Below are 20,869 nucleotides of genomic sequence, written 5' to 3' on the forward strand. Positions count from 1 at the left end.
ATTATAAGGTTTTGACACATCTTACAGAGAACAAAATCCTACAATTGCGGGTTCTGAAATATTAACTTGGCAACAGACGAGGAAACTGATTTACTTTGGTGTCAGAATGATGTTTTTTCTCAGGGTAAATGTTTTGCCCTTCTCTTACTCTTTCTGAAATGGATGGAGCAGATATATGAATGTTCTGCAATATGATTCTTATGAGTAGCAAATTATTTGAAATATACCATAGAAACAAAGAAAAATAAAAGCCTTCCGAAGGAGAAATGCTTGTGTGCGTGCATGTGTGTGACTGCATGCCGGAGGCACTGGATGCCGTTAGGATACAGATAAACCCCTTGTTGTCACCCTTTGAAACAGCAGTATGTTCAAGGTCATAAAGAAGAAGTGGTTTTGGTTATTGCCCTGGGCTCTGACACACTCAGCTAGCTTTACAGAACATAGTCTGCTCTATCTATCTCCTGGCTCTGCCCCCAGAAAGAGAGGAAGAAACTTCATCTGTTCCCATTGCCAAGGCAGGGATGGATTTGAGCGGCTTCCCAGGATACCGACCTGCCAAAGAGTCAGACTCCCAGTCGGTGAAGTCTGAAGGTTTTCACGGTTCCAGTGAGAGTGGCAATGCTACAGTATCAGAGGCAGCAGATCACTCTAGTAGTCACCAGCGCGCACATAGGATCCTTGTGTCTCCCACCGACCAATGGCCATGTAACAGATAAATTCTTTAGAAGGGAGACTTTGCTATACCAGACCTGGTACTCTGGCTTGTTTGTTTGTTTCTTGTTTCAGCCTAATAGCCTGTCTTTCTGTCTGTGTTTGTTATATGTCAGCAAATGTCCAATTTGCTTCGTCTTGTCCTATTTTTATTGTGCTAGCAGCTTGGGGTTTGTGTTTTCTATTTTGCTTTGAAACAATGGAAAAATACCAATAGAGATTTGGTTTAATCTTAAATTTATTTAAAACATCATGCAACAGGTAAGAAAATTTATTAATGGAGCTGGGGTGGGAATAGATTGTCATAAAATAATGAAAAAGCACTGACATTTTTTAAGTAATGTTTAAGCTGAAGGACCATGCAGAGATTAAGGAAAATGGTAGATAAGTGCACTTGTCCTTTTTTCAGAAAAAAGCAAGAATGTGTTCAGTCTTTTGAGTGCATGGTTAATGAAATGATTCCTGCTGACTTGGATCCATTTATCTAGTGTATTCATTGGTTTAAGTCAGGCATGACATAATGGTGGTAATTCTGTCTGTAAAGCTAACATAAATGCTTATGGATTTTAAAGTATCCAGTGGCTCCTAGCTTTGTATTATTATACTCAACTTCAGCAGACTTAAATTATTTAATGGCAATATTTTTGTAATCTCTATTAATTAGACTCTTTATAGTAAATAAGTTGATCTATATATGTATGTTTTACAGCAATCAACAAGCATTTTTACTAGAAAATGTCCCATGCAATAACGTAAGCTGCAAGAGTGTACGTCGTATGTTTAAAGTTTTTTGGGAGCTCTCGGATCTAAATCAAATCAAGGATGCAGTGGTAGCAACCTTCTTTGACATATACGAAGATGTAAGTTCAACTCTTTACTACAGCAAACAGCATCTCTCTTTCTGCATTGCTGTATCTCTCTGTGTGCCCTTGGCAGACTGCTTTGTAGAAATGCTGGCGCTGCAGCACGTGGCAGGCAGGGCCTTCAGCCTGGGAAATTCACTCTTGAGATGCTCCCTGGAAGGTGAGCAGACAGCAGCAGCCCATTGCTGCCAGGACTTCGCTGGTCCTCCGTATGCTCCATTTGAGCTGCCCGCTTCAATGGCAAGAAGCAAGCCATGGACCACATGCGTTGTCCTGGTTACCTGTGGATGGAGCACTCTGTCCTGAGTCACCACAGATGATTAATAAGATTTGAAAGATATTAAAATTAGTAGCAAAGATGTAAACTTTGCTTCGCACACTCTATTTTTTTTCTTTGTATCTCTAAGGGGATTTGTTTGCTAAATTTAGATGTTATGCAGAGTAAATCAGCATTCTAATGTAAACCTTTTTTTTTCCTTTAGGGAATCTTGGATATCATTGTGCTAAGCAAAGGCTACTCCAACAAGGACTTCGCTATCCATACATTAAAAAATAACTTTGAAGCAGATGCCTATTTTGTTAAAGTTATTGGTAAGTTATCACTGTATAATCAAGTTGAAATGGGACCTTGAGAGGAAAGTGAATATTTGAGCCTCTGTATATGATAATATTATGGTGATGCTTCGTGTATGATAATAATAGAAAAGAAAAAACAAGAGTGTGGAAAATATTAGTGATTGAAGAGATTCAGCATTGACCACAATGACCCTTAAATAAGTGTTCATCATCTCCTGAGTGTGCTTTTTGTTTGTTTTTTTTTTTCTTACAAGAATGCATGTCTTATTTCACTCTAGAGGCAGGCTAAATCTTTCCTCTCATCCTGGATCTTTCCTTCTGTATGTTAGCAAAATTCCTAAGACAGATACTACGTCTTTAAGAACTCATTTCTCATCTGGCTTCTGAAGGAAAACCAAGAATTATCAAGTGTCTAAAAATATGATCTGCAGGGAAAAAGCACATGGAACCACGTTATTCAACCTAAAAGAGAAATGTAAGGAAGATCCATGTCTTCAGTCCATACTGATGGCGTAACAATGGAGGAAGAGTGTTCTGTGTGTCCATGCAGGATACAACATAAAGTAAAAAACTATGAAGAGTAAATAGTAAGAATAATTTCCTATATAATGAGTTGTGAAATACTAATGTAAGTTCCTGGAGAAGCTGCAGAGTTACCAACATTAGAGGTCCTGACAATTAGGTTAAGAAATTACATAGTATATTTAATTGGTTTTTGAGGGAAAGGGTCGGACTAGCTGAATTTGAGGCCCTTTCTGTGAATGCTTTGTTCAGTACCTTCACTTACCTCCTCACATAACATAATGTTGTCTATATAAAAATGGCATCAGATCTACACATATCTATCATTCAGCTTAGATTATTATTTTTAATATGTGATGCTATTTAAAATTTGGAGGAAGATTAGCTCATAACTCACTAATTTGAGGAAAAACTTAATTATGCTTGCACATATAAATATGTATGCCATAGTGAGACAGAAAAGACCCAGAAGAAATTACAGTAATATTGACTTGAAGGAACATGCCTTGTTTGACCACGACTGCCTTTTTATCTTGCCTATTTTCAGAAACCTAGGCAGGAAACAATAGCCAAGCGCGCTTATTTTCATTTGTGCCCTGAGTGGTTGCAGTATTTTCTTTCCAACAGGGACTTCTGTCTTTTCTTGCTGTACCTCTGTCATATCAAGCCTACTTGACTTGGAGGTCTTCTCTGTATCGTCTGGAAACGATGCAGAATCTAGTGCAAAATGGGCTGCTTTCATTTCGGTGACGACTGGCATGGTGTATATTTTGCTTACGCTGCGTGATCTATTCTGCGAGCCAGTTTGTTTCCGTGTGTGAGTCAGTTCGGTGTTTTCAGATGAAAAGCATTACACGGCACAAAACGCATCTTACCGTAAAAGCGTAGAATGGCAATGAACATAGCAAGGGTGTGTGAATTAATTAGAGCCCTGGTTTAAAAGGCTAGAGTTAGATTATGATATTTGTAATTGAGAGTAATTGCGTGTCCTGCCATGTTCTTCCAGACTGCAAAGGTGTTGAGCTTTGAACTCATTGCTTGTCTGTCTTCCTTGATTTTTTTTTTTTGAGCCTCATTTTAAAAAATGAGGCTGTACGTGAGCTTATGAGGACAAAGGTAAACAGGAACAACTAGAGGTTCACCTTCAAAAATTGTATTTGCCTTCATGTTATTTAAATGTATCTAATCCTTCTAAAGCACACATTCTGCGCACCATAAGATAAACAGAACTGCAGCTGCTACTGCGGGCTGGTGCATTTATTACCTTCTCCTTAGCCTGAGCTTTATTCTCATCGTAATACCCTATAATGATTTGTCATGTTGATGGAAGCTTCTTAAATAATAATGTATATGCTTAGTTTAATTCACACAAGCATGCAGAAAATCCTCTAGAAAAATCTTGTGCTTCACAAAGCCATGTTATAATTATAATTGTGTGATATTTTAATGGGGAAAAGAGTAATTTGCAACGTGCTTTTTGATTCATTCTGTAAATCTATCTTAAAAACTGGAGCAAGCCTTTTTTTAGCACCCTTTTAGGGTGTCAGTATTTTTGCATAGAAACCCGTGGAAATGGGAATTAATGAGTAGTCTAAAAATATTTTTACAGTGGTACAGGGGAGAATATTTCTAACTAACGTGCTTTGCGCAAGTTAGTACAGCAATAAATGCATTGTGTTCCTTCTTTGGCATATGGACAATGAGAAAGTTTTGCTCATTATAACTGATGTCAGATGTACTTGGTCAGATTATTTGTTCCAGTAGTGAAATTGAACAGCAAATTGCAGTGTGCCGTTTTGCATCAAAATAGGAAGAGTTGGTTCCACTTGCATACACACTCATGTATAACATATAAAAGAAGCTTGTAGCTTTAGAAGTCTATTTGTAAATACACACAGTCTTAAAATTCTGCTTTGCCACACCTTCCTTACCTTACCTGTCCAGATTTTTAATTGTTTTTGACTGTATAAAAATAATAGATTTTTTTTTTTCTGTGTTTAGAAATTTCAACGGTTTTAAATCGCAAGCAAAGGATGGTAACTTGGAAGTCATGACTTGCACACAAAATACTAGAAATGTTCCTTCACTAGAACAGTGCTATTTCTGACTCCAGTAGGGAATGATTTCTAATCGGACTATTACACTATGAACATTTTATATGCACTTTTTAGTATTTCACTGTCCCCAAACGTTTTGTACACAAAACTCCATGGAGCCTTAAAGTAGACAGAAAAAGCTTTAAAAAAAGAAATCCCAGTGGGTAGGATGAACTGCCCTCAAATCTGGTCCAAATCTTAATTTTTGCTGTCTGCCACGCTTGCTCTGGGATACCATAACTCACAGAAATTATGGTTTTGTTCAGCTTCAATACTGCCTGGTCTGTATCCTCTTCCCCGCTCATAGCCATTATTGGGCTGCTGCTCAACCACACTGTTGTCATTTGAAATCAAATGCTGCATCAGAATGACACCTTAGCTTTCTGTGTGTGTTTTCTGTTGTTTGTTTTAAAGGCATTTTACTACTGATATTCTAATGCTCAATGTGACAGGATGTTCTAGGTTGTAGAACAGATGGCTTTCATTGTCCGTCATTTCGTTGATTATAAATAAGTGTTAAACAGATATTTCTGTAATTTAACTGATTTTTGAAACTAATAAGCTTCAAACAAGTAATTGAACAACTGCCACAGGTTTTAGGTATTAAGTAGCATTATACACATCTGCTTATAATACTTTTGAATTCATGGAATAAATAGGTAATGGGATTTCTGTTTGTTACAGCTTTCGTGAATTGCTTTAAATCAAGATAAAAAACTATCCCTTTACTTACCTTTTTACCAGTTAAAAGAGTAAAGCTGAATCTCTGCCAATATTTTTAAATTATTAGAAATGAAGAACATTTAATAAAACGTACAGTCCGCTATTTCAAAAATGTTTTAATTTTGAATTTGTTTTAACTGACACGTCTCTCCTTTTGAAGCTGGTTAACCAATGAGGTATGATAAAACAGTGACTAGCCAATTAATTTCTTCAAAGGGTATACTTCCAACAAAGTAGGAAATTTTTTATACGTTAACATAAGTCAATTGGAAGACATTTATTTTCTTTATGTGTTTTAATGAATACCTGACACTATTACTATACTCTAACAGATTTCAGAGGTGGTGCTTGTAAAATAGCTTGTTAGCATAAACACTACAAGCTCACTTTTTGTTTTTGCAGTTCTCAGTGGCCTCTGTTCTAATGACTGTCCTCGGAAAATAACGGTAAGTGTAACTATAACTTGCATTATTTAGCTTCAAAGCTGAGGTCTAATTATACCAAAACCTCTCCACATATTAAGATGGTTGTTGATTGGAAGAATGGGTGATCCAAACCATGACAAGGCCTGCATACTTGAGACCCGTACCTTTCGCCAGCTGCCTGCGCAGAGATGAAACCAGTTGACTGATGGTGCAGTGAGCTTTGTTACCCAGCATCGTGGGGGCTGGGATATAACAGATACAAGAACAACTTGTGTAATACAGCTGGATGCCCAGACTGGGTAGTTTGCCAGGTCTTGTTCGGGGCAGTCAGAAAGGCCAGGCAGAACGGATTATGGGACATAATCCCATCATCAGCCATATAGCCACTTCCAGACTAGAATACAGTAAGTGGGTACAATGAAGGACAGACGGGAAGGAAATATACTTAGTTCTGATGATTCTGCAGATAGCCACATATACATGTGCTGATTTCTATTATTTCAATTATTTTAGTCATCTCCAGGGACCATGCAACTTGCCCACCAAGCTTTCAATTAGCGCATTATTTAGCAGTGTTCACAATGAAAGTTGGCCTAAAAGAGGAATTTAGAGGAACCAAAGCTAGCATTAGTACTTTTTTGCTCTGCAAAAATATGAAATTTAATTTTGACTTGAAAATACACAAACTGCTTCAGCTGGGACCAGCTTTTTCTTCAAGCCTGTCTTAAGACATGGGGTTTAATTTCTGATATAAAATAATACGGGAGTTTGATAGCTTAATTACAAAACTAAAGAGAGGTTTTGAAAAGATCATTGAAGCACTAAAGATCTGATGGATTTTTAGTGGATGCCCTGATATCAGCTTGAATTCAGCATTTCAAAAAAAAGGAAAACTTTCTTTTAAATCTATTCTTACAGTTGTCCCCCCTCCTCTTCCTTCCCCAGCAGTGCAGATCATTGTTTCCTTCCCTTCTTACTTTGTGTAAGATGCTTTGTACAGGGTGCGTTTGTTACGGTTCATCACTCAGTAATCCGCAACTCCCTTTGATTATTTTTTTTTAAAATTTATTTCTTTATTTAATTTTTTTCCCCATAACTGTACTTTGATGTTTAAGTACATTTTCTCCCTCAAGAGAATTTGCTTAAAATAGATATCAAGGAGTAACTATTCAACTACTTTCATGAATTAAATAAAACATTGCTAAATAATGATAACAAAATTTTGAATTTTTGTAGTATTTTTCAATTCAGAAAGACCATCAGTATAGTGCATTCTCTCAGAAAATACCAAATGGGTTCTGCCAATTGATTAGCCTTATTTTGAAAATCAATTTCCACATAATGCTATGACAAAACAGTTGCAATATTTTGAAACTATCTATGCCAAAATGAAATCATTAATCTAGAAACCAAAGAAACAATTTCTTTGGTTTACTGCTTTATTACTATAGCTTTGTCTGTTCCTAAAATTTTGCCTGCTTTTTCCTCCCCCGCATTGTAGCCTTTCGGCGTTAATCAGCCTGGTCCTTACATCATGTACACTACTGTAGATGCAAATGGATACCTGAAAAATGGGTCAGGTAAGGTAACCTCATAACAAGTATATGCATGGCATGCTCTGTCTGCATATACTTCTCAGCAACCTGACGAGTTGGAAAGAAGTTTACAGAGTGAAATGGGACTGGTTTTGAATACTGTCTTCAGTTAACAAGGCCAAAACCCCCTAACTTTCTCTTCTTTCTTTACAGATTGCTTCTTTATTACGAACATTACAACTGCATTCTTTTTTCTTTTCTTCTGTCCCATGCAAATTGGGCTTGAACAGTTGGCTATATCTTGCCCAATCTGAAAAATCGTTGGGTACAATATTCTCAGTTTGGGAGAGGGCATAAGCTTCTAATGATTTACTTTATCTACCAGTTCCTTAGCAATTATGTATTAAGAACAACAGTGGCCTTGAAATACCTAAATAGAATCTTGCAGCCACAAGGATGAAAGTAATACTCAGTAACAACAGCATGTATTTTTCTGGAGTTGTTCACTACATCTGGCAGGCTAACAGGCATCTATAAAATCCTGAGTTGCATAAGAAAGATAGCGAGGGAATGGCTCCATAATACAAGAAGTACAAAGAATCAAAGAATCATTAGGTAACAGGGTCAAAAGAAATGGGAAGAAGCAGCGCTTCGTCCAACTTTTAGCTTAACTAGAAGTTTAATCGCCTGAGATGTTGCAGATGCCACAGTTTACATGAGTCCAAAAACAAAGTAGACAAAAAAAGAATAATCCATTAGACCATGGTCCAAGCAGTGCCTAGTGTTAGAATATCCTGAGGCTTATGCTGCCTTCCTAGGTCTGTACTAGTGGCTCCTAGAAGACACAGGTGACTGTACTAAGTGCTCTGTTTGTCTGACAACCGTTAATCTCGCCACCATAACGGACTTGCTTCTTGCTTAGGCAAAACGTGATCAGAGTATGCACATCTCTAAGTTGTGCCATTCTGACTCTTTCCCAATGGTGGCAGTTGGCTGCACCTGTCACTCAAGTCTTACTTCAGATTAAACTCAGATTTAAAAAAAAAAAGTTTTCCATAGTTCACTGGGGAAAACTGTATTCTGCATAACACTAATTTAAATATCAGCAATAATTTAGGGGAGTAAGTGCTGACACCTTTAAGGTCCTAAATCAACAATAATGCTCTCACCTTGAATCCTGCGCTCAGGACTGTTAATTCCACCCTAGAAAAAATAAAGAGAAAGAAGATGTTCTGAAATAAGAACCAGATAGCTGCAAAAACATATCCTGATATTCTGTAGCACTTCTGTATTCGTACATGCTTAAATATGGGTTTGAAAGCTTGCAAGTATTACCCTACATTTTTAAACAAACTAATAATTAATGTTATCACGAAAATGCAAAATATTTTTTCTAATTGTTGCACAAATTCATTTTAACAAACTAATTGTGCCAGTTGCACACTCAGCTTCATCGCTCTGAAGGTCTTCTTCATAAGCTAAATTTAAGAAGAGCTTACATATTTAGTCAGAAACACTGAACCCCGTGATGGCTTTAGAGATTTGTAGTTACATTACACTCTGTTAGACTATCTGACCCATGCCCTTAGGCAGCCAGTGCTGGATGGGTAACAACTGGCATATCTCATTATTACTAATTACCAAGATGAAGGCTTGCAAGCTTTGTCAGAGCCAAGTCACGGTACAGCCTGTCTTGGCAACCATATCAGACAATACTGTAAAGGCCTACACAGCACCTTTCTCCTTGTCCCTCAAAAGCCTGGATTCCCGTGGATGGGAAAGTTACCTCAGTAAGCTGCCTTTGTCTATTTGTGGTCCCTAATAACTTTTGAATCCACTAGCTTACTCAAGTCAATTTTAGCTGGAGCATACATGCCTCAAATAAAACTCTACCAGTTCTGTAAAAATCAGCAGTTTGGTAGGAGACAAAATTCTACATGAGGAAAAGACTGCAGTTAGAGATCAATGGTTATTTGGTCTAGTTTTGTCCTCAGGCTGGCCGTATGGTCAGCACGCGTACAGCTGCAGTTAGCCATAGCCTGAGATGTTCTTGCCCAAGCAGTAACGTAGGAGCATAGCAGAAAAAAGCTTAGTGTGCTGTGGAGGGTTGGTGGAGAAATAAAAGATAAGGCTAAAAGATGTTGCTGGTTCCATACAGGAAGCAGGGCTGGCATGCAAAGATGTGCTGGATTCATATTCATACAAATACAGATATGCTTAGTTTCACAGCTTCTATCCCGTTTTAGAAGGCATTTTGCCTCAGGACAAGTTTCTAGGGATTCCTACTGTGTTATCCATATTACTTTAATCCACATTGGAGTGCCTTTTCTGTCCTGTTCTTCTCGATGACCAGGTATCTTTGGTTTTGTCCTATTTTTGCTTCCATGTTGCATGTTGGCTTTAGAGTTGAGTTTCCGATAAGATACCAGTAAGACCTATACTGTTAAATACAAGGAATTTTGCTGTACCTATTCTTTTTTTAAAAGACAGATGAGTACTTGTTTTTCAAAACAACAAAAGTATAAACAGTTTGGAATGCACTTCATATCTTAGTAAAGAGTAAAAAACAACTCTTATTTTCACAAATTTGCGTCATAAAGAGTGGAGTCTACTAATCTCTCCTTCCGCGGTTAACTAAACTACTTGCAGTTGATGACTGCGGCTCTGTACTCTTGGGGGCCATCTTCTTGCAATATGGACTTATTGGTGAAGCCTCTTCTTGAGAGCTGCTGTGAGAGTTACTAGAAATAACTGTAATTTCTATGTTACAAAATTTCTTTCCAGCCTGCACTAAAAGTTAGTTGAGTGCATTCATTGGGTGAACACACATCTAAATGAAGTTTAAAGCAGTGGAATGTATTTATTCCTTCGGGCTCACTGGCACTTAATGCAGGCCTGCCTACATTTGGTGCACCCATGTGAATATAAAACAACTTAATGAAAACACAGTTTCGGAGTTCCTTTGGCCATGTGACATGTACCTGCCTCCTCCATACCTACACGTAATCTTACAATGAGATAATCAGGACTACCGACAAATAACTCTGTTTGCCTAAGTAACAAAAAAGACGTTTTTTGTGTAAGAAAAGAAGCACATCGGTAAAAGCATCAAACTGACCCTATTTTTTTTTTTCTTCTTTATGGAAGTGCTATAAAATGGTTAGAAATCAAAAAAACCTACAACAAAAACTTTGCTTAGATCTGATTATGCCCATTTAGATTCAATGTTTGTGTAGTCAGAGAATATTTTAACTCTTGCTACTTATTTGTAATTTACACAGTCTCAGACTTAGAAATCTGATATTTTAAGTGAACTCATACAAAATATACTTTTAAAAAATTGTGTCTAACAGACAGTAGAATCTATGTTATTAGATTCTTAAAAGTATTTTATTTGGGATATCATAAATAGTAACTGTAGAGGACGGAAATTTAGCATATCTGGATGATAAATTACATGCTGCATTTTAAAATAAATTTGATTTTTATAAATTGACATAATTTTAACCAGAAGGTGACAAAATAATGGGTTTCTGGGATCTTAAGTGCAGAATATCTATTAAAAGGTTAATTCACAGCAGTATAAACTGATTCTAAACCCCACTTTGAGGAAATACAAGTTTAGATGGATTTGTTTTGTGTATGTTTGACCCTTTGGCCCTTACTATTTAAGCAGGCTTATAAAATAACTCAGTGGCAAAATAAAGATGTTCTTCCAACTATAGACCTCTGTGCCATAGAAGAATGCACGTAGCTTACGAATTCCTTATATCTGTGAGGAATAAAGCTAGCTTAAAATTTGGCCTTATTTCACGTATAATTTTCTTAATTTTATTTTTCTGGTTCTCTCTTCTAAGAACAAAAACAAATACACTACTTCTCAAACATTATCTTTAGGGTTTGGTTGGTTTGGGGTTTTTTTTTGGGGGGGTGGGGCAGTGCTTTTAGAAATGCAATGTTTTTACAATTTCCTCTAGGAAACAGCTATCAAATATGATTTAATACTCCTATAGTACCATTCATCTTCACTGCTACCATATTTACAATAATAAAAACCTAACAGAGTCCAATCATGATGAATTTCCTTTTCTGTTTTGGCATTATGAAATAGCAGTAATGAATTCCAAGTGCATTTATGACCCTAGCAGTATTGCTACAGGGAACTTTATAATACTGTCTTTGATCAGTTTCTCAACTGTAATATGTTAATAGATTTTTTTTTTTTGAGTCTGTATAATTCCTGCAAGAACTTTTCAAGGTCACATTTTCTGAAGCTATTATATTAAGTTTGTAGCTAAACTTACTTCTTTTACAAGTCCTACCTGTAAAATTCAGTGAATGTTCTTCTAAGTAGAATAACTGCCCTACAGGTTATTATCTTGAAAAACAGCCTGTTACATCAGAATCATATTCTATTTGACTATCAAGAAATACCTCAAGCAACACTTTTATATGTGTGTACTGGTGGGCAATACCAAACCCACATGGCTTTTTTGGGCCATATATAAACTTACAAAACATCTTTTACACATTAAGCTTTTAAAAGCATGGTATCAACATACTATTTTAAAACTAATTTTCACCAACTTATTTGCATTCCTTATACAGTATCATGGAACAATCCATATATGAAGCTTTTACTTGTATTAAAGCAATAATGAGATAATCTGGTTGTTTGTAATCATATTTTCATATTTTTAAAATAATTCATCTCTTTCCTAAGAAGTAACATGAATAACAACATGGTTCTTTTTCTAATGAAAACGATGCGCACCATTCAATTATTTTTTTTCAAGTCATCTGATGCTATTTGTTGTCTTTACCGCTGGTCTCAGCAGGGGAAGAGTTATTGTCTGGAGCAGTGAAACCAAACTATCCAGTCACCTTAAGTTATCCTTCCAGCCCTGGGCTAAAGTAAATCCTACAGTACTTGAAGAAATGTCCACCGTTCTACTTCTGATCTGCCTAATTCTGCAGGTCTTTAGTTCTGAATTATGGTATCTTTCATGTATGCAATATTCATGCAAAGAGTAAAATAAAAAGGCACATATGGCTGTCCTTATCTAATTCATTTTAAGGTTCTTTGATCTGCCAAGCCGTAACTACAGGAAATTTGCATAATTACGAAGAGGTTTTTTTTTTTAAAACATTGTTAGAATTATTCTCTCTCCTATTAACATTCCAGTATGTTGTTAAAAGATAGCGGAATAATAATTAGCACATATTCTGTGCTTTTACTTTCACATTGCTCAATTCACTTGTAATCTTAGAACAAGAAATACTGTTAAATTAGCTACAAGGAATAGCAATTGCCAAAATGAGCATTAGAATTGAGAAGTACTGGGTCTTGCATCTGCGGTTAGTATCTCCACAGACCTTCTCTCTCTAAGAGGAAATTCAATTGCAACAGCTTCTTCAAATATTTAAGGAGTTTTATGCTTGAGATCAGATCAGGTCCAGGTGTAAATCTAGAAGTACGCAAACTCGAATTTAAGCCATGCTTTCTGATCCGCTTCCTGTGATCTGCCTTATCCACTCCCCATTTCTTTTGGAGTTGTCATTTTGAAGGAGACTCCACAGTTAAGTATGAGTGTCATCCTGGATTTTCAGCTCTATATCTGCATTTCTAGGCTTTTATTGGCTTCTAAGAAATTTCTAACATCATTCTGACACGGTGTTTTTCAGCTGAATCCGGGAAGCAACAATGCATAGCATAAAGTAGATTATAATATCTAAAGTTGAGCACAGAGTAAATTGAAGCTGTTCTTTGGGCACGGGAGGGGAAGGATAGACAAGACGAATTTAGTAAAGCTAACCAAATGCAAGATGTTGGGCTTTGTGGGGTGTTTGTTGTGTGGTTGTGGTTTGGTTTGGTTTATTTTTCTTTTTAAACTTCAGCATCCTAAAAAAAATCATTGTTGATAATGAAATAGTAGCCCTACTAAACTTCCTTGGTTTGGAACAGAATTTTGCATAACGACTGATGCCAGTTAAATTACTGCAGATTGCATCTATACGGCTCTATTTTTTAACAGTTCTGACCTTGGCTAAAATGCAAACATGTCATTTTTGCAAGCTGAAGTGGGTCCCAATAAGGATCCTTTGTATTCTTGAGAAGGCTACCTACTTGATATATTTGGTTTCATTTCTTTTATTACTAATAACACAAACTGATTTTCTTAGAACTAATGTCCTTGTGGACCCAGAACAACATAAATAAGATCAGATACTTTAAATTTAATATGAAGCAGCTACTAATCTACTGAAATGTTTTCAGAAACTGCACAAGGATGGTTTCGTATTATAGCACCAGCACAAAGCATTTTAAATTTGTTATTGCCTGGTCAAGGGCTGAGGAAGTCAAATGAGTGGGTAGTCCTGTAGTGGCTTCATACTATGAACACCAGGCTGCTTTTAGCCATCAGCATCTTTTTACCCTGGTTTTCCTTCTGATATCCCTTCCTGTTTCACCAAAACCCATCTTTTCTGTCTTCCTGCTTGCTTTCTCCCTCTTCTGTGTAACATCTGAACCCTCAGATACCTTGTCTTTCTCTCCTTTGTAGGAATTCCTGCCCTGAAGCCTGCCTCTCTGCGGGCAGGCAGACAGAGGGATAGGACTGGTAGCTCTGCATTGCCATAGCCACAGCAGTCCTGGCTGACTCCTTAGTGTGTTAACTAGTGGGGCATACCCAAAATATTTTTTCTATATTTTGGTGATGTACCACATGTCTTTTAAGTACCTGATGAACCCTGCAAGCCAGGCCCAACCTGTCTGGAGCTTCAAGCTGATGTGTTGTTTCATGTTTTCGCTTCCACTTAAAATGGGAGAATATCTTGTGTGTTTCAGCCGGTGCTGTGGTCGTCTTAATTTTCTCTCTTAAAGTAAAAATATACCGATGGACTTAGAGTTTGGAATAAACAGGCCCACAGTTGCAGTTTGTGTCTACCAAAAATATTAATCCTGTGGGCCAGGAACAACAGAACAATAAATGCTTAAGGTTTACTCAGTGTCCATAAGTAGGAGTAATATTATCATACAAATAATATATGGATTGTCTTCTTGTATGAAAGTCATAATTTGTTTAAGCAACTGTATGACTGAAGCTGTATGGCCTGCTTGCCTTTGTAATTCTCATTTCAGAGCTCTTTCATTTTTCTGGTTTTGCTTGGTTTTCTTTTAAACCTTCCATGACAGAATGACCTTTGACATGCTGTTAAGTCGTGCCCTTCTGTTTTTTTGAAATCTGCTTACTCTTCTCTGTTGTTGCATTGAGTTCTCATGCTGTTTAACTAAATTGGATTGTGAGGTGAACACAAATGTCTAGCAGCTATTATAGTAATGAATTGAAACATAAACGTTGCAATATGTACCAGAAAAATGCAAAATAAGCTTAATTTCAATAGCCATTTGACATTCCAGGATTTGTTACGTGGAATTCTACTATATAGGAAAAAGAGTGTATTCATGGAACAAGCACGAGTCATTTAATAATTGAATCAATAGCTGGATTCTGCTGTGAAGGGTTTTCTGTTGCTGTAGGTGGGGATACCCTGCTAGTATGTTTTTCTATATAAATCTCTGTTTAGAAAACTTACTTGAATTTGTAACGTTGCATGCAATATTAGCAAACTTCAAATATTTAGGCATTACAAATTAGACAACTTTCCCCTGCGCAGAGTTGCAATATCAGCAATATGATAATGTCATTGTTTGGGGATTTTTAAGACTTTTTAGTTTCTAGTTTTCCTTCTGTAATTTTATGGTGCAAGGTTATTCTTAATGAAAATGCATATTCTCACATAAACGCATCAGATTTTGAGTTCGGGCTTTCATAAGAAGTATCACAAGTGTTAGCAGTGGTGCAAGTAATAGGTATCAAAGTTGCAAGTGTGCATTTTCAATCCACTTTCCCCAGTTATTTCTGGAAGTCCAGAAAAAGTGGAGAGGTGAAATTGTGTACTGCAGGAATCTACAATTTCTTATCTTGTGGATTAATGAAAAGAGGCAAACAGCAAAGTCGGAAGAGGGAGACATCCTTAGCCCCTTAGAAAGCTGAAGTTGCCATTGCATAATTTTAAGTAGAAAGAGCTCTTTCTCCACTACTTTTTTTTCCCAATCAGCAACCTACAACCCCAAAGGCAGTAATAAGGGAACTGAAGTAAAGCTTTCAACTAAAGCCAAGGAAATCAAATTCTCCAACTTCCTACAAAGCTTTCAAGTTCGGAGTAGTTGGGTTTTGTTTTGGTTTTTCTTCTGAAAGCTGCTTTGTAAATTCCTATGCATATTACCAGGTATTTACTTCATTATTATAATTTATATTTTCCCTTTCTTTTGTGGTAAGTGGTTCTGGCATATTTTCAAACAAAATAAGGAGCTGTCAGCTTCAAAAGATGGGAAACACTTTGGTGTGCAATGTAGCACAATACTGATAATGGCTGTAATGTAAATATCACTGTAGTGTTTCAACTGTGCAGCTTAACTAAGTGATGCACATCCACTGTGAAATTTTACCGAACTCTTGAACTGACTTTGTCTTATTCCAGCTGTTCCATGCATGTTGTTCACAGCTATGCAGCAATTTGTGCCGCTTCTGCATGTAGTTTTTTGGAATAACTTTCAGTTTTTGTAGGATGCATATGGGTATCTATCTAATCTATAAGAAAGCAGTCATTCATGTGTTAGCCTCAATATTAAGGTAGACGATGGTACAGAAGAATTTTGACGCGAGTCTGAGACTACAGGCTACAACTCAGATACTATGTTTTACACAATGAACTGGGGGGTTTTTTACCAGAAAAGCCGCCCATATTGTCAACAGGTACTAAGATTGTATGGCTAAAACAAAGCAACTCCTTGTTATATTTTCTAACTCTTACATTTGGGGCTTTTTTTGACAAGTTGATTCACACTTCACACAAATCTTCAGTTACTATTTTGGTGAGTGTATTAAAGCTTCTGATAAATGCATCATTTTGCAAATGAGAGGAAAATATAGCAACTGGAAGAAATAATGACATAACATTTTTATTTATGAAAATACATTTAGCTGTTCAGTCCTCTAATATATTGAATTTGAGGGACTTTTGGAAGCCAAAATAGTATTGTTTTGAATTAATCTGAATGGCTTTAATGGACTACTTAAAAGCAAATTATATTTTGTCAAGAAAAGCATAATATATAAAAAATTAAAAGAATGGCGCTTCAGGAGACCACGAGTTTGAAATCGGAGTTTCTGTTAGTCTTTTAACTCTGGATAGTGATCTTGTACGTTCTGCTCTATTATTGCACAAAATAAGCTTATTTAAACTGACTGAACAATATCAGTTTTGTGATTCTGTTTATGTAGGTTCAGCTAGTCTGCTCCTAAATCCAGTATTTCACATTATCAGTTCTGTTTAAAGAAACAAAAGAAAGCATTGCTTCCACATGTAAATGCAATCACCTTCCCTTCATAAAGTTAAATTGGCTTCATTGAAGCACTTATGCTGCACAGGTCTAGTCACCCTGCAATAAGCTGTTGAGGACATTGCAATTTAACCCAGGGTATATGGCACTACTCTTAAGCTTTCAGCAAATTTACATCCATATAATGGAAACACCTTAATTCAGATATAAAAGAACAAGTACTGTATGTGTCATAGACGACACATCATTCTGTTTTTCAGAGAAGACTTTCAAAAGGTTAATGATATGTATTGCTTCAAATTTTATATGCCAGACTTCAAAAATAAGGAGATTGGTTCACAGATGTTCAGAAGGATTTCTGAATATCAAACTCTGTAAAACTTTGTAAAGTTTGGCTGCCCAACATCATTAGCTATTTCGTAAAAATTTAGTCTCTGTCAGGCTGAAACCACTGAAAACTATGTCTTAAAGTGTTGAGGTTTTTTACTCTGCCCAAGGTTTTTGAAGCAATAAACTTAGTGACTTATGGTTTAAAACAAAAATTTAAACAGCAACACTTACATCGTAGCCCATGATATCTGGGTGCTTCCAAATAAGTTCTTTGAGACAAGAAGTATAAGGCAAAAGACATAGTGTTGAGCAGTCTTTAAAGTAGTATTAAAAAGTAATAACGTACAACATGGACAGAAGTTGTTTTTTTTTAATTCTTGTTTATAGTAACAGTTCTACTGATGAAGGAAAACAAGCCATGAGGCAACAGCCACTTTCTCCATCTTGCTTGCATAGGCTTCCAAAAGCTTAAAGAGCGATTTTAGTATAAGAAATAAATCCCACCTTTCCGCTTGAAGATGAAATGGTATGTTCAAATCTTCGTGCAATAAGCAGAAAACTGTTTACAATAGTATTACAACACAGCAAATAACTAGAGTTGCTACTTAAATTTGAAATACTTCCATGAGTAAATTAATTACCAGTGACAGAGAACTTCAGAAATTACAATAAACTGTTAACAGTACTCTCTGTAATTTCTCTTTTTTATCTTTAATCTTTGTTCAAGGTTTTTATGTTTCTCAGATGAACATTTGTCATTCTTAATTATTTGTTTACAATTCTAAGTGGAACATTTGAGTAACCATCAAACTTTTACAGAATTTATGATAGATATAGCTGGAATAAAGCAAGAAATAGTCTCATATTTGTAGTCAGCTTTAAAGTAAACTGGAACCTTCTATATGCTATCATCCCAAGTCCTGCCTAGCTCATATCTGTCAAATTTTAAAGGCAAATAAAGAAAAGGTATGTGCACATTTTCTGTCAGCTATGTAGAAGAAAACGTTCCTTTCTGACCTTTGCAAATGATCTATTTACATCCTGAAGCATAAGATTTCATTATCCTTATCTTAGTAGGGATAAGAACCAGTGTTAGTAGCCATGAAATTATTCAATGCTTTTAGGAATTCTAGTGCAGTATCTGACTCTCTAACCTCTTCAAGGCTGAGTGCACACAGTGTATGACATTTTCTTTTATTTCCTTTAATTTAGTTGACATTCATTTCATTTGTACGATGAAAGAAAAAAGGAAGATCTCAGTTGCAGTCTCCTCATAATCCTAAATATTTCACTCAAAAGTCATTCTAAAAGCTTTTCAATTTTAAATATTACAGCAGCACCTTGGTTTTTTGGGAAAAGTCCTTCAGAATTCAGCAATAGTGAAGGAAATTGTTAAAGAAAATTCTTTATTATGTTACAGCATGATCAAGTAATACATACCTTGTTTGGGTTTATAACTGAGTCAAATTTAATAAACCTACCTTTGTTCCTTGCTACTTTTATATTGGCAACCAGTGCTTTCAGATATTATGTGCTTACTCTAATTTGAGAATTACTCAAATTTTAGATTTGAAAATTGAGACCTAGAGATTGAGCATTTTAGCCAACATCATGTAAGGGAAGTCAGTGACAAAGTGGGGACAGACTCAAATCCTATACTGTTACCTCAACTTATGAGCAAAATTCCTGTTCTTAGAGAAAAGCTTCTCAGATAATGCTGTCTGCCACAGATTCCATAATCTAGGAATTCACCTAACAATGTACACAGTACACCTCACCCTCACAACAGAGGACCGAAAGTACAAATCCTATTTAAATATTTCCACGTCTGCTTGCTCGTGACATGGTACTGCGTGGGGAAAAAGTAAATCTAAAATATGCCTAATCTTTAAGAAAACTGTTACTGTTTCTTTTTGCTAATAGCATTTTAGCCTAATAAAAAGGTAACTGCATGAAGCTGATTTTTCAGATCTCATCTAAGTGTATTTAGTTGACATTTATGTTTCCTTTTTAAATAAAATTATCATGGTTCTAAAACTACAATAATACAGAATGTTTACCTCATGATTAAACAGGCCTGTTTCAAAACGTGCCGAACAGCATATGGCAAGCTTCTTCCTAAAAAGCTGCTGGAGGGTGGGGAGATTCAGGAAAATAGAACCATGAAGTAATCATTTTATTGAATAGGGGTTCAAAATTATCATTATCCAATATACAAAGTAGTTTGTCCTCCATAAGAGCATACAAAAACTGATGAGCTGCTTCTGAAAGTAGGTGTCATATCTTGGTAATCCCTTGGGGTAAGAGCTTTTATAATACTCTTGTACAGTCACTTTCCAGAGACTTCCCACTGGGATGACTGTTGTTGTATAATGGCAAATGCATGCTTGCACTTATCGGGCTCTCTCCAGGAGCTAAGAATGGGAGTTTGTTTCTGTTTTGTTTTGTTTGTTTCTTGAAAGGATGTTTGGCTTTACCAAAAAAGTTGTGGTGGTTGTTGTTTGGGAGCTTTTCCCCAGCTCTTTTCACCGCAGCTGTGCAAGATGCGGTGCAGCTCGTGTGGCCAACAGCCAGCTGTCTGAAGCAAAATACTAACTTCCAGAATTGAGCCTTGGAAGAAAGTGTGGAGAGGTAGAAAGGAGTTGGCTGTAAATTCATTACAAAATGTGAATTCATGTTCTTTAATTCACATTCTGTTACGTTTTGTCACTTGACTTATACAATTTCAGGCATAATCTGTCAGATGTTAAAGCAGAGAAAAATCTGACACTTAAAAAATACTGACTGTATATCATATCTCTGCGAAAAACTGTTTCAGTTGATGACGTAAACCTCTTGTGGTTGTCAAGTATCCCTTGAACTCGTTTCTATTAATCTGGTGAAGGGCTGAATTCCCTGCAGTACTTAACAAGGTGCTGGTATCATTCCTGCTGTGTAACCAGATCACTTACTAAGAGGCTTTCTAGAGAATGAAGAAAGAATCTACGTAGGATCTGAATCCGTTTGCAGAAATCAAAAGATTACAAGATCTATATTTAAATGGAATAATCAGATACTTTGGAAATGGGATGTTTGTGAACCTTTTAATAGCTGCAACGCTTGTCTGTTTCCCTACTGCCTTTTCAAGAAACAAAGAATGTTATTTTTCCCCTACAGTCTCTCCTTTCATTATTTATAATTACATGCCCTCACTAGGGCCTGATTTACAACCACTGTAATCCTGTTTTCATTAAATCAATTTATTATTTAAGAATTTGTTCATGAGAGTTTACTTAGCACATTTTGTGATGTAAGAAAAACCAGTAGTTACTGATTAATACTAATAAGAATTAAAGTGAACCTTCACATGTTGAGTCTGAGCTTGTAAATCAATGAGGCAAAAGAATTGGCACTACTTATATCAAAATAAATGCAGATAGCTGATTTCTTCTCAACTTGTAATAAATAGTAGAGATTCAGTTTAACATAGAAACGGTGCTCAAAAGAATCGTCTTACCTATAAATCTAAAGCATTTAAGCTATTCTCCAAGAGAGTGCCCACAAATAGTTTGGAAATGTGGGATTGAGCCTTTAAGAATTAAATAATCATGCGGTTGGTTAAAACTTCTTAAAATTTTTTATTACTGACTCTGAAATGTGTATTTGTGTAGCAAATTGGTGGGTTTGAGGTTGGGTTTTTTTC

At 36.2% G+C, this 20,869-nt stretch overlaps 1 protein-coding gene across 1 annotated transcript in view; it reads left to right on the forward strand.

Moving 5' to 3' along the window:
- ITFG1 (integrin alpha FG-GAP repeat containing 1) overlaps positions 1-20,869 on the forward strand; it is an 86,009-nt gene that overhangs the window by 56,655 nt on the left and 8,485 nt on the right. The window contains exons 11-14 of the mRNA XM_063334437.1: positions 1,421-1,571; positions 2,057-2,165; positions 5,894-5,937; positions 7,418-7,496. Coding sequence (XP_063190507.1) covers positions 1,421-1,571; positions 2,057-2,165; positions 5,894-5,937; positions 7,418-7,496 — 383 coding nt within the window. The remainder of the gene's footprint in view (positions 1-1,420; positions 1,572-2,056; positions 2,166-5,893; positions 5,938-7,417; positions 7,497-20,869) is intronic.

This window comes from Chroicocephalus ridibundus, chromosome 4, assembly GCF_963924245.1.
Source record: "Chroicocephalus ridibundus chromosome 4, bChrRid1.1, whole genome shotgun sequence".
Lineage (NCBI taxonomy): Eukaryota > Metazoa > Chordata > Aves > Charadriiformes > Laridae > Chroicocephalus > Chroicocephalus ridibundus.